Source organism: Nyctereutes procyonoides, unplaced genomic scaffold (assembly GCF_905146905.1).
Source record: "Nyctereutes procyonoides isolate TBG_1078 unplaced genomic scaffold, NYPRO_anot_genome, whole genome shotgun sequence".
NCBI classification, from domain to species: domain Eukaryota; kingdom Metazoa; phylum Chordata; class Mammalia; order Carnivora; family Canidae; genus Nyctereutes; species Nyctereutes procyonoides.
In genome coordinates, this window is record NW_026575034.1 from 9,791,268 (window position 1) to 9,804,802 (window position 13,535).

General features: G+C 36.9%; 1 protein-coding gene across 3 annotated transcripts in view; it reads left to right on the forward strand.

The window, feature by feature from the left end:
• The window catches only part of UEVLD (UEV and lactate/malate dehyrogenase domains), a 50,314-nt gene extending 37,195 nt beyond the window's left edge, over window positions 1–13,119 (forward strand). For 2 of the 3 annotated variants that reach the window (XM_055317780.1, XM_055317781.1), the window contains 4 exons: window positions 395–568; window positions 7,399–7,462; window positions 9,393–9,516; window positions 10,542–13,119. In XM_055317780.1, the coding sequence (XP_055173755.1) occupies window positions 395–568; window positions 7,399–7,462; window positions 9,393–9,516; window positions 10,542–10,709 (530 nt within the window). In that variant the 3' untranslated portion in view covers window positions 10,710–13,119. Of the gene's footprint in view, window positions 1–394; window positions 569–7,398; window positions 7,463–9,392; window positions 9,517–10,541 lie in introns of those variants that run through there. The other variant, XR_008663431.1, reaches the window with a different exon arrangement.
• Window positions 13,120–13,535: the final 416 nt, after the last annotated feature.

A 13,535-nucleotide genomic window follows, 5' to 3' on the forward strand; every position in this document is an offset into this window, starting at 1 on the left:
TAATGTTGTGCTGTGTAGCAGTAGTATGTGATCATTATTTTAATTTAAAGATAGAAATTCACCTAAAGATAAAAAATGAGAGCTTGATCAATGAGAAACAATTATCTTTTTCTGGTTTTCTGTACCAGTTTTTATCTTTCTTATTTAATTAGGAAAATATTTCCCACTTTTAATTTATATTCAACTACAAAGTTACATAAAATCATGCTGATGCCGGACTGTGATTTTAATATACATTAAAAATACGATTTGCCTCATAGTGCATTTAGGACCTAGGAAGAATATATAGAAGCTCTACTATACTTACTAAATTAATCACTGTTTTATTTATGAAGTAGACTGGAAGTATATATTTAAAAAATCTTCATACTTTCACCTTGTGTGTGATATTTAGTGGAAATCATGACGTATGTGACATGGAAACTGAGTGCATTTCCTGCAAATCGAGTGATCGGAATTGGATGTAATCTGGATTCACAGAGACTACAATATATTATTACAAATGTTTTGAAGGCACAGACTTCAGGAAAACAAGTATGGGTTGTTGGTGAGCAAGGAGAAGCCAAAGGTAAGAAATACATCTTAATTAATTATACTGATAAGCGAAGTCATCAGTGGCCACGATATTCAGATACATCTGGAGATTCCAGAATAGTGGAGCTTGCTTGGCTTTTGTTTCACATTTGAGCACCTTCTGTGTACCAGGCCCTGCATCGTGAATAGACTCTTCAGGTGTGTCGTTCTCATTCATTTATTTTTCCGTAAGTTTAAGATTGGGCAAGACCCCTTAGTTTTATGTTTTTTAATTGAATTTCAGAGTCCAGGATTAATTTGAAAGTTTAATTTTCTAGAGAGTCATGTTTAAATGAACCCTAACGCATGTACAGAACTTCTTCCTTTCCGCTCCCCACACTATAGCCTTGCTTACCTTTCCTGAGTTCAGACTTTCTCCCTAGGGCCATACCTCCTGTCTGTTTCTCACCTTTTTAAACAGATTTTCACTTTTTGTTTATCCTTATGACCTTTTTCATCAGCCCACTTTCTCTCTTCCTACCACAAAAAGCATTCAGTTCCCCAGATTGGAAAGCCCTCTTTCTTATTCAAAAAAAATACTTTCCCTATTGAACTTTAAAATCTCTTCCTTTACCCCGTTTTCCATTATGCTATAAAGTCAAGTTGATCAGCTGACAGAAGTGCTGTTTGTCTTCATTTTGTATAAGAGTATATAAGTCCCTACTCTTTACTCCTGTGTAAGATATTAGTATGATATGAAAGAGGTATAGGGGTGTCTGGGGGGCTCAATCAGTTAAGCATCCGACTCTTGGTTTCAGCTCTGGTCATGATATCAGGGTCGTGAGATTGAGCCCCACATCAGGCTTTGCACTTAGCATGGAGTCCGCTTGAGATTCTCTCTCTTTCCTTCTCCCTGCCCCACCCTCTGTTGGCTCACTCTCTCAAATAAATAAACAAACAAACAAACATAAATTATAAAACATAAGTAAATACATAAAAGTAATACATAAAATATATATACATAAATAAATATACATAAACATATATGTATTTATTTATTTAAAGAAATAATAACGGTCAGTCCATAGTCCCACAAAGCAAATCACCTTCTCAAAACCATTTCCTTAGAATTTAAAGCTTCCTATATGCTTGAATGTCATTAAAACAAATTATTAACAATGGTTGTATCTGGACTAAAGGAAACTTTGAAAAATGTGTACTTGTCAGTATTTTCTAATTTTTTCATTATGGGTATGTGGTATTTGTATAATTTTTAAGAAAAATTTAATAAAATATAGCAGTATTTAAATCTATGTAAATTGGTACTGGCTACCTAGAAAATTCAGTGCTAGGAAGACCAAGGCAGTGGGATAAATAAACCTTTATAAAGCCTGACATTGTGATTGAGCAGGATGACTTCAGGCTTAAAATGCCCCCTGACACTAGACGCTAATCAGCAGGACCCTAGAAAAGGGTAGCAAGCAAGAACTCAGAGCAGATGTATTAGAATAAGGAATGTCTAGGGTTGCAAACACACCTGAGACCCCATATTTTACTCACTAGTGCTCTTTGAGTTCTGGTCCACGTTGGTCTCTTACTTTTTTGATTCTTGCAGCTCTCCCAGTTAGTTTGCTGTTTCCCCTCTCACCTTGTAAATTATGCCAAATTAATAATGATATTAGCCAGAACTTTACTGTGTGCTTTTATGTATGAAATCAATCTTCCTAAATTATATTCCTCTTTTCAAAAACCTTCACTGGCTTTCTCTGACCAAACTATTAAATTCCTTTGGTTGGCATTCAAGAAGTTCCAAAATATAGTTCTAATCTTCCTTCCTCGTTATTTTTGAGGAGGTAGTAATGTTATATTTGAGAGCTGAAAGGGAACCAAGGGCTCAATTACATTTTGTTGTAGGGAGCCAGCAATGGCTAAAGAGATGGTAAGAGTGATCTACCCAAGAACCTGGAGTTTTTAGGGTCAAAGAAGGACTATAAAGCCCAGGGCTTAAAAAAAATAAAAAATAAAAAATAAAGCCCAGGGCTTGTGCCTCCTAGCCCTACCCCACAGCTTTGTTTTAGCCACAGGAAACCTTGCCCTTCTCCCACTGTCAGCATGTTCAAATTTCATCCTTCGAGGTCTAGTTCAAGCCCTCCTAACTCACACTGGGAAGCTTTCCTGATCATATCACTCACTCCACAATGATTCCTTCACCCCTTTGAGCTAAAAGCTATTGTTAACTGTACAGTAATTAACCATATAACCGATAAACATGACGTTTATTCTTTTGTTAAACTGCTGTTTGTTCTGACCCAGCTTGAATATTTTGTGTGTATATCTTCTCCTTATTGAAAATGTAAATTATTAAGCTGTTCTTAGTTGAAAAACATTATAAAAAGTTAAATAGTACAAAAAGATATATGTAGTAAAAAACAAGTCTCCCTTCTATGCCAGATACCTAGTCTCTCTCCCTAGATTCTGGCACAGTTACCGGTCTCTTGTGTAACTTTCTGAAAATGTGTGTGTAGATAAGCATATATATGAAATATTTTTTAGGTAGCCAATACAGTATATCAATCTGCACCTTGCCCTTTTACTTACTGATATGATGTGGAAATGATGCATAATAACATATACAGATGGCACTCATTCTTTTATTTATTTATTTCACTCATTCTTTTAAACTACTGGATATATCAACATTTATTTAACCAATCCCCCTAATAAGTTCCAATTTTTGAATGAATAGAAACATTTCACATATGGTTGTATTAATAACTCAAATTGTAAAGAGTAAATGAAGGATAGTGAAATTGATAAATAAGCCTCAGGCACTATGCTGACTTTTGTGGGAGCTATATTGGTGTGTAAGAACCTGCTTATATCTAGCACAGGAAATGACTATAATGGGAAACAGCATTGACTTACTTGCTGTGGGAGTGGTTCATGGGAAGTAGGATAAAAACACAAGGAAAGGATATAGTAATTCTTGAGCTCTCAAATGGGAACTAGAAACAGAGGAATGGAATGTAGATACCTGTGAATTGGGATCACTTAAATGTAGTATTATGTACTATTTGACCTATAATAAAAGAATACATATAGGTATAAAATATGTTTTAAAGGGACGCCTGGGTGGCTCAGCAGTTGAGCATCTGCCTTTGGCCCAGGGCGTGATCCTGGTCCCGGGATCGAGTCCCACATCAGGCTCCCTGCATGGAGCCTGCTTCTCCCTCTGCCTGTGTCTCTACCTCTCTTTCTGTCTCTCATGAATAAATAAATAAAATCTTTAAAAATATGTTTTAAAACATAATGGAACAAATATTCATGAATCTACAGTCAGTTAAAAATATTACCAATACCACCCAACCCATCTCCCTGTGTCCCATCAGACACCACCATCAGATCATTTTTTATCCTGTCTTGTACTTTGTTTTAGAGATAGTCCCGTACACCATAGGAGTAACTTACCCCAGCCCTGAAGCCAGAAATGGCTAGAGGCTCCCTCTGCTGGTTTCATGTGTAAACATCAAGGGGTTGTATTTTTGCATAAGTGACATCACCGCAGTAATAGTGATTATAATTACTTTTCATTGAAAGCCTACTATATGTATTAAATGTGTTACATATCTCACTTAAAAGTTACAAACACCCTCTGAAGGAGTAGTGTGATCTTCCAAATTAATAGATGAGGAAGCTTGAGACTCCATGAGTTTAAGTAATTTGCCCAAAATTACGTATCTATTAAGATTTGAACCCTGCTCTGACTCCAAAGTTGTGCTTTTTCCTACCCTGACTTACTTAATTTATCTAAAGCATTTAGTGCAGTGTCTAGCACAGCATAAATACTCAGTAAATAGTAGTTTCTATTGCGGCGATTGGCAAGACGGTGATGAATAGAAAATTGGCAAAAGGATATGTAAAATTACACTTTGAAGTAAAGCAACATTAGGACTTGGAAGCTGTTATAAGAATAGCAGGCGTGCAAACAAAATTAATCCTCAAGTATTTCAGTGACAGCCACAGCCTAGAAGAGGAATACAGGACATACAAGGCCATTTAGGATGAGTTTTCTGCTTCCCTTCTCTCACCAGCTTCCTCTTCTGCTCTCCTGCCAGGCATTCAATGCTAGTCATAGGGTCAACTTACAGCTTCCTGGAGTGTTTCATGCACTCTCATGCCTCCTTGCTCTTGCACCTGATTCTTCCTTTCCCTGAACATTCATTCACTTGGCTGACGCCTGCCTGCCCTTCAGGTTGGGGCTTGAATGCCCCTCTCCCAGGAGCCTTTCCTAGGTCTTCACATTCAGTTCATGCCTCTGTTATAACCATTATCACACCGTATTATAACTGCATATTTACCTTTCTGTTTACTGCTGCCTAACTGCAAGCTCCTTGACCCTGGAATGCCTCAGTAAATGTGTTCTGAAATAATGTTGAAACTGTCTTGTTGGGGATCCCTCGGTGGCGCAGCGGTTTGGCGCCTGCCTTTGGCCCAGGGCGCGATCCTGGAGACCCTGGTATCGAATCCCACGTCGGGCTTCCGGTGCATGGAGCCTGCTTCTCCTTCTGCCTGTGTCTCTGCCTCTCTCTCTCTGTGACTATCATAATTAATAAAAAAATTAAAAAAAAAACATTCCACTAAAAAAAAAAAAAACTGTCTTTGTGACCAAAGGTCATTCATATTAATATACACACACACACACACACACACTGCAATTAGATAGCAGAACATATGCTTTGGAGATGCTGTTCTCAGCTATGATATTAACATCATATGTAAACTGCAGATAACTCTTTCAAATGATGGCTTAGAAATCCAGGGGTTGGGTCTCAGAACAGAATATTAGGTCATCTGCTTTGAGCATCAGTCATATACAAGGGAACATGTTGTATGCAATGGAAAAGTTTCCCCATGGTCATTGTTCATTAAAATTTGGGGGGCCAGAGGATTGCTGTTTTTGGGAAATGGAGCCAGAAAGATGATTGATTAGTTACAATATTTTAAAGGGCTCCCTAAAATAGGTTGGACATATATTTAGGAAGTTCAAAGGGCTGGGCAGTAAATGAACAAAAAAGTCCACCTAAACTTAATTAAAAATTCTAATGACTGTGTCACAAAGTTGAACACAGTGAAGTTTTCTCCCTCTCCATTCTTTCCTCCTGGCTCTTAGAAGTACGACTCAGAGAGGAAAGAATGAATGTGATATACATGCACACAAACACACTCATAACTTTCAGATTTTTTTTGTGCCCTTTCTCAGCATTCTTATTTCTCCCTTGCCCTTTTTTATTCATTCTTCCAAGGTCTGTAAAAATGCTGTATTTCATTTAGCAGACATTTCCCCCAATTTTCTATCTATTGTGACTATCAATAATGTACAGAAAATTTTTAGTAAGAAATTCATATATAACCATTCTAAGTAAAAAGTATTTTTTAAAATCTCTTAATCTGTCCATCCACATATATTTTTCATATAAGTTTTGGGTTTTGCTTTTTTTGTCTTAATGTAAAAGCGTAAAAAGATTTCATTCATTCATTTATTTCCCTGAAGCAGGGGGAGGGACAGAGGGAAAAGGAGACTCTCCATTGAGCATGGAACCCAATGTGGGGCTCAAGTTTATGACCCTGAGATCATGATCTGAGCCAAAATCAAGAATCTGAAGCTCAACCCAGCTACCCAGGCACCGCTTAACATAAAAGCTTTCAAATTTTTTTCGTGTTTTTCAATTTAACTGTTGCAAGCATGCTTTCTTCTTTGTTGATAAAATTTTGGATTGTGTTGTGAAGTCAGTTCTGCATCATCTCCTGTGCATTCTATACCATAGTTAAAAATACGTGAGAGGACTCAAAAGATCACATGGCCCCGGTCTCCTGCAAGCCTATAATCAGTTTGAGGAAGAGGTACCTGGATACATATGTTGTTCTTTGTTGCTGACCCATCACTAAATGGCCTAATTTTGAATGCAGTTTAGAAGACTTATATGTTGGGGTGCTTGGGTGGCTCAGTCGGTTGAGTGTTGTTTGACTCCTGATTTTGGTTCAGGTTGTGATCTCAAGTGTTGTGAGATGGAGCCCCAGGTCAGGTTCAGTGGGGGGTCTGCTTGAGATTCTCTCTGTGCTTCCCCCCCTGCACTCTTTCTTTCTCTAAGATAAATAATCTTTTAAAAAAGACTTCTATCTTAAACATAGTCTTTATATCCAAATGTATTTTTATTTTGCCTACCCCAGTACAGATTTGTGTCAAAGAATGTCTTCACAGGTGAGAAATAGATGAAAATTAGGAGGATTTCAACATGTTTCTGGCAGTTTCTATTTAATACTAAAATGTAGTAAATGTCCAATTTATTGTGTGTATTAAATGTGTAAATGTCCAATTCATGCTCATAGCTTTGAATTTTTGAATTGTTTTTGTAAATGATGTAATGAAATGAAATGGTAACCCAAAAGATCCTCTTAGCAAACAGGACCCTGCCTCTCTAACAGCTGTGGAAATCGAGGCAAAATAGGTGACCAAATTATTCTCATTGTGTTCCCAAATGGAGCAATTACTAAGGGTTTGCAGTGCTTGGAAGTCTATTATACACAGCCTGCTGAGCAAAGAAACTTTCTCCTTGGACAGTAAAACGGCCTTTGTAGAACTAGTGTTGATGAGAGAACACAGATCCTGCAGATCGCAGATAGGCTCTGAGGATCATGTGTTTTGGGGGGATTGCAACTCCCAGGTGGTTGGCACAGCCTACCCAGTGCCATCAGTGGAAAACTATTTCTAGAAAGGGAGGAAAGTATTCAGTTTAACACAGAGACCCTTGACTGCAGATGATCATTTATCACATCTTTATCCTAAGGGAGTTGTTGGCAACTTATAATTTTTCCTTTAATTTCTAGTGCCTGTATGGGGTGGCCAAGAAGAGGTAATGAGTCATAACTCTCAGGTGCAGTTGTCCACCAGGTAACAGTGTCGATTTGCATTTACCCAATTGAAAATCATGTACTTCATAGCTACCATTACAACTGTTCACACAGCATGGCCCTTACCAGGCTTCTGCCAGCAAACTTAGCTAGTATGGACAATTCCAAAGTACAAGGGTATAATGCTCTTTAGTCTTTAGTTTCTTATCTGAAAGAAGATCCAGGAGTGGTTTGCAAATTTTATTTTACATACACAGTGGACGCATAAAGGATGGAACAGGTTTCTTATTTGTAGTCCATGATTTCCTGCTCTGATAGGTCAACATCTGAGGATATTAAGAATTTTCTTAATGTAGAAAGAATTTGTCCATATCACTTAAAATTAATACAGGGGTGCCTGGGTGGCTCGTTTAGTTGAGCATCTAACTCTTGGTTTTGGCTTAGGTCATGATCTCAGAGTCATGAGATCAAGCCCCACATTGGGTGCTGTGCTCTGCAGGGAGACTTCTTGAGATTCTCTGTCTCTCCCTCTCCCCCACTTGCGTGTTATCTAAGTAATAAATCTTAAAAAAAGTAATATATATTTATTAATCATACATAAATACATTTGGAAATTAGTCTAATATGAATGGATAAGCCATTTAAGTTCAGGGAAAAATAAAAATAAATAAAAAATAAACAGTAGTGAGCAAACCACTGTTTATTAGGTGCAAGCCCTCATGGCCCATACAATCTAGTATGGGTGACACAGTAATCAAATCTCACAACTAAATGTACAGATAGATCCTTCTTTTACCTTTGATCAGAAATCTTCCAAGGTCTGTGCCCTACAGTTTGTACTCCACACACTGTATATTTTTATGCCGTGTGTTGTCTTACCATCACATAATAACATACATTTCTGCAGTTCAGGAGAAATTTTTAGCCTTTTAAACCTTCAGCTTAAGACTTTTAGACTATAACAACTGGAAAGAATATCCTCTTACTGCGAAGAGTAGTGTTTTATATAATCCATTCCAATCTGATTCTGTGTAATCCCCGCATTTATAAGGAAAGAATTATAAAAGGAAGAAATCAAACATGTCTATTTAATTTATATCATTTTTATTATTTACGAAGAGAATGGGTGCTATTATAAAACCTCATATACTGCAGATATCTATAAAAGAGAAAGTGAAAAGCTGGGGGTAATCCCACTCTCCAGAGACAACTACTGTTAACAGCTTAGGGTGCACATGTCCAAATATTTTCCCAGTGCTTATGCAAACATTATCATTATTATTTTTATTATTTGTAAAATAATAAATGTATGCTATTCATATTATCTTGAAACTTAGTTTGTTTCCTTTATAATAAATCTTGGACATTTTTCCATATTACATATAAATATACCTCATTCCTTTCTGGAGCTATGCAGTACTACATTTGGATAGTGATTTATTGAACCACCCCTCTTTTGAGGAGTTGTTTCCAGAATTTTTGCTGTCTCACACAAGGCAAACATGCATATATATTTGCATACTTGAGCATTTTGTAGTGGAATAAAATCCCTCAAGAGGAATTTCTAGATCAGATGTTGTTAAATCTTCCTCCTAAAAGATTGTATTACCTTCCACTCTCAACAGCAGTTATGGGAATGCCTGTTTCTCTGTAGCTTCTCCAAAAGTACTTATCAATCTTTTTAAATTTGTCTATTTTGATAGGTGACACTGGTGTATTATTTTAACTCATATTTAAGTATTAGTAGACATAAGCTGCTTTTTATGATATTAAGCTATTTGTATTTTCTCTCTGTGAATGACCTGCCTGACATTTTAAGAAAAGTTTAATCATTAGATTATTTGTAGGCTTTCCTGACAATTGCTATATAACTTACTTCTGAATCAAAAAATTAATACCTTAAATCGTCTAAAACTGAATGCCTACTTTGTTAATTTCCTGAGTTTTTTGTTTTTGTTTTGGTAACCTAGAGCCATGGAACTGTTACGGGTTAAAGGCCAAAGATCCTGGTCTGTTGGACTATCAGTAGCTGACCTGGTTGACAGTATTGTAAACGATAAAAAGAAAGTACATTCTGTATCAACTTTAGCAAAGGTAATTGCTATTTTCGTACTCTCATCGTTTTAAAGTTTAAGAGTTTTTAAACTTTTATATTATTAATATAAATCCAGAAAAAGTGCTGCTCATACTAACTCAAGTGTATTCTGTTATCACTGTGTTTTAGAATAACACACTGGAGGAGACAGTTTGGTCTAAGCCCTATCCTGCTTGGTTATGGGAAGTCTGGACTTCTTCCAGCTTTCTTCTCCTCTTCCCACCCAATGTAATTTTGGGGAAGGCTCAAGAAATGTTTGTATATTCCATAAAGTTCTTCTGTTTGTCACTTAGCACCTCAGCCATTCATGTCACCCCAGACTGACATGCCAGGTTGTCTTAGCTGGTCGTCAGTCTGCTTCTCCAGTTCAGTTTGACCTTGACCACTCTGTCCCAAGCATAAAATCCCTAAAGCACAGCTAAGACGAGGCACAAATGCTTCACCACATTTTCTTGAAAACTTCAGAATATCAGGAGGGAAATAAAACCTGGAAAGGAAAGCTTAAAACAGGTTACTGTATTTAACTGGGCCCCTCCCCAGTCCACCCCGATCATCTTTTTTCTCAGCCTCCGACCCACTACCAGCAGGCTTATTAGTTCACCTCCCCACAGAGCGGCTGTCTCTGAACACATGCCTCCTGTCTCACACACATTTTCTTAAGTAATCATGAGTTTGGAAATTAAATGAACACTATTTTTTTGTGTTTAAGGTTGAAACAAAAGTTCAACTCATATCTGTTTATACTACAACTAGAAAAGCAGGGAAGTATCCATATTTGTGATACTCATTTTTTGCAGTGGGATGCCTGGGTGGCTCAGTGGTTGAGCATCTGCCTTTGGCTGATCCCATGATCCTGGGGGTCATGATCCCGGGGTCCTGGGATTGAGTCCTGCAGGGAGCCTGCTTCTCCCTTTGCCTATGTCTCTGCCTCTCTCTCTGTCTCTCATGAATAAATAAAATCTTTAAAAAAATTTTTTTTGCAGTGATTTAGCACTATCATAAACTCTTTTTTTTTTCATTTCAGGGATATTATGATATAAATAGTGAAGTGTTCTTAAGTTTGCCTTGCATCGTAGGAACGAGTGGGGTATCTGAAGTCATCAAAAACACAGTGAAGGAAGATACAGTGACTGAGAAACTCCAGAGCAGTTCATCATCAATCCATGATCTCCAACAACAGTTAAAACTTTGATTTTAAAGTTGTTACCAGGAAGGAAAGGTCATTTAATTTTGCCAACATATATAGGGTTGAGAACTTCTATATCTTATTACTTACCCTTACAAACTGCTTGGTTAAGGTAGGTTTCCAGTTAGCTTTGTAATTTGAAACCTTAGGGAGTTAGATAAGGAGGGGGAAAAAATCTAATTTTCTTTGTTGCTCTTGAGCTATCTAAACCATTCTTTAAACCTCAAGCAGAAGTAGACATTCATCGACAATATGCATTATTTAAATTTATGGATCCTCAACTAATAGCACACTCAGCACTTTGGGAGTATTTTGAAAGTAATATATTTTTAAAAGAAAATGACTCCTTGACTGTTAAACACAATACGTTGAAGGGCCAATATTGATTGACAGAGTCTTCTAGGGTACTTTCAAAAGATCCCTGGCCTAAGGTATTGTTTCTTTTTTAAAATATAGTTGGTAGTTATGAGAAAGCATTTTATTTTTCCTCTTCAAATTAATTAGCTGCCAAAAAATTAAAGAATTTTATGTGCACTTTCAAGTTTTTGATATGTGCACTTTCAAGTAGTAAAAGGGAAAGTGAAAATTTTTAATATTTGAAGAAAAAGTGTAGTTAAATTTCCAATGGGGCTATCCTTTCTGAAATTTTTTTTATAACCTCTTCTTGGGCTATACAATAGATCTCCAACATTTTAAAAGCCTATTATGTTATTAGTATCATGGAGAAAGATGTATTTTTAGTGGAAATAGATTATGAAAAAAAACCAAGCAATTTACTTTAAAGGTAAAATATGAGGCTTTCATAAAAACCAATAGTCTTAAGGGGAAAAGGTAAGATGAACTGGCTGTTCTGAACAGATCCACTCCTGAAGAAATGATTCAGAGTATGCTTGCCTTATGGGTCAATAACAGTAACTTCATATGTGAAAGTGTATTATTACAGATGTGACACACAACTAATAGTAATAGCTAACACTGACACTTCTATTTCAGGCAGGATGATGAGCACTTTATTATTTTAATTGAATACTGAAAATAATCCACTGAGGTAGGTTTTATCATTTTATAGAGGAGAAAATTGAGGTGCCCAGGTGTCACGGCCAAGGGGCACTTACCCACACAGCCTCTTCTTTTTCTAAGTGCTAGAAGGAAGAAAAAGCCTAACAGCCAAAATAGTTACCACAAGACCATAAAGCTGGGATTCTGTACACTATGGCAGGATTACTTCTACTTTCATGTAGGGACTGTCTTTCTTTTTTATTCCAACAGTTTTTTTGAAAGGTTGATTCCCTGACTTCCCAGACTTGTCCTCAGCAAACAGCAAAGGAGAGTGTGCAGTGAGACAGGTGTTTGCTTGTTTATTTATTCGTTCAGATGGTATTGCCTGGAAGCCTACAACATACCAGGCTCTATACTGGGCACTGCAGATACAGTGGGGAGCAAACTTGGACTTGGTGCAAGCCTGTGTGGTCCATACAATGAGTATGGGAGACACAGTAATCAACTCTCACAACTAAATGTACAATTGCAGGTATAATTAGTATTGTGAAGAAGTCCCAGGGTCTTTGAAAGCATATAATGGGTAAATCCAAACCTGATCGGATAGGAGCCAGGTGGTTTATAAGGGGCAGACACATCCTAGTTAGAAACAGTGAAACGAATGCCGATTTAATAATGGATGCTTATAATGAGCTTAAATCAGAATGAAATTATACTCAGTGTCTCATGTTTAAGAAAGTAGAAAAATATAGAATACATTTGGAAAGATTCCCATGAGAATTACCTAGGGAAAAAACCATGGCCATTTGAAGAGATAAGGATTAGTTCTGTGTAAGTTCACTACGTGAGTAGGTTATGTTGGTGTTACTCTTAACAATGTATCCTCACTGTCCTGTTGCATGAAATAGGGAAGTAAAACTGAAAGAACCATTTCTTGTATTTGTCAAACTAGCCTTTTCTAGTATCTATCTAGAAATTAGATAATTTCTAATACACTCTTCAGCCTAACTGCAAAACACCGTGTAATAGATGAATTACTCAGCGTTCACTCTATTAATTAGAAGTGAAGGTCAATGAATGCAATACAGCATACTTATTGAGCATCTACTGTTATCCCAAGTACTGTGTTAGAATTTGAGTATTCAAAGTTGAGTAATAGCCTTTGCCCTGCGGAAGCCCACCATATAGAAATAATTGTCAGTTATTTTCTTAAATGTTGAGTATTATCAGTCATGTTGTAAGTACCATATGTAAGTCAAGAAGCAGTCTCACCACTACCTCACTATGATTTGGTGATAATTGCCATTCACGGTTCTTCTGTTTAACTTTTACTTTTTCATTTTTCCAAAATCATGCAGCATCTGTTTTTGTTATGATTTTTAGTGGGGCTTGGATTAAAATGCTTTGATTTTGTGGTGCAGAGATATTTTATTTTCCAATTTACATTGTAGCTTTCCTTAAATATCAAGAACAATGAGTAAAATAAACTTTGACTTTAAAATCACCAGAAGCGATACCTGGGTGGCTCAGTGGTTGAGCATCTGCCTTTGGCTCAGGGTGTGATCCCAGGATCCTGGGATGGAGTCACACATCGGGCTCCCCACAAGGAGCCTGCTTCCCCCTCTGCCTATGTCTCTGCCTCTCTATGTATCTCTCATGAATAAATAAATAAAATCCTAAAAAAAGAAATCACCAGAAGATGCCTAATTTGTTGAAAGAGTGGAAGGAAATTTATTCAGTTTGAGAAAAAGTTTCTTTCATACAATTGATACAGTACCCAGGATATTTATTTATTCTTAAGTGCAAAATTAAGAGACTGGCTTTTGTTAATTG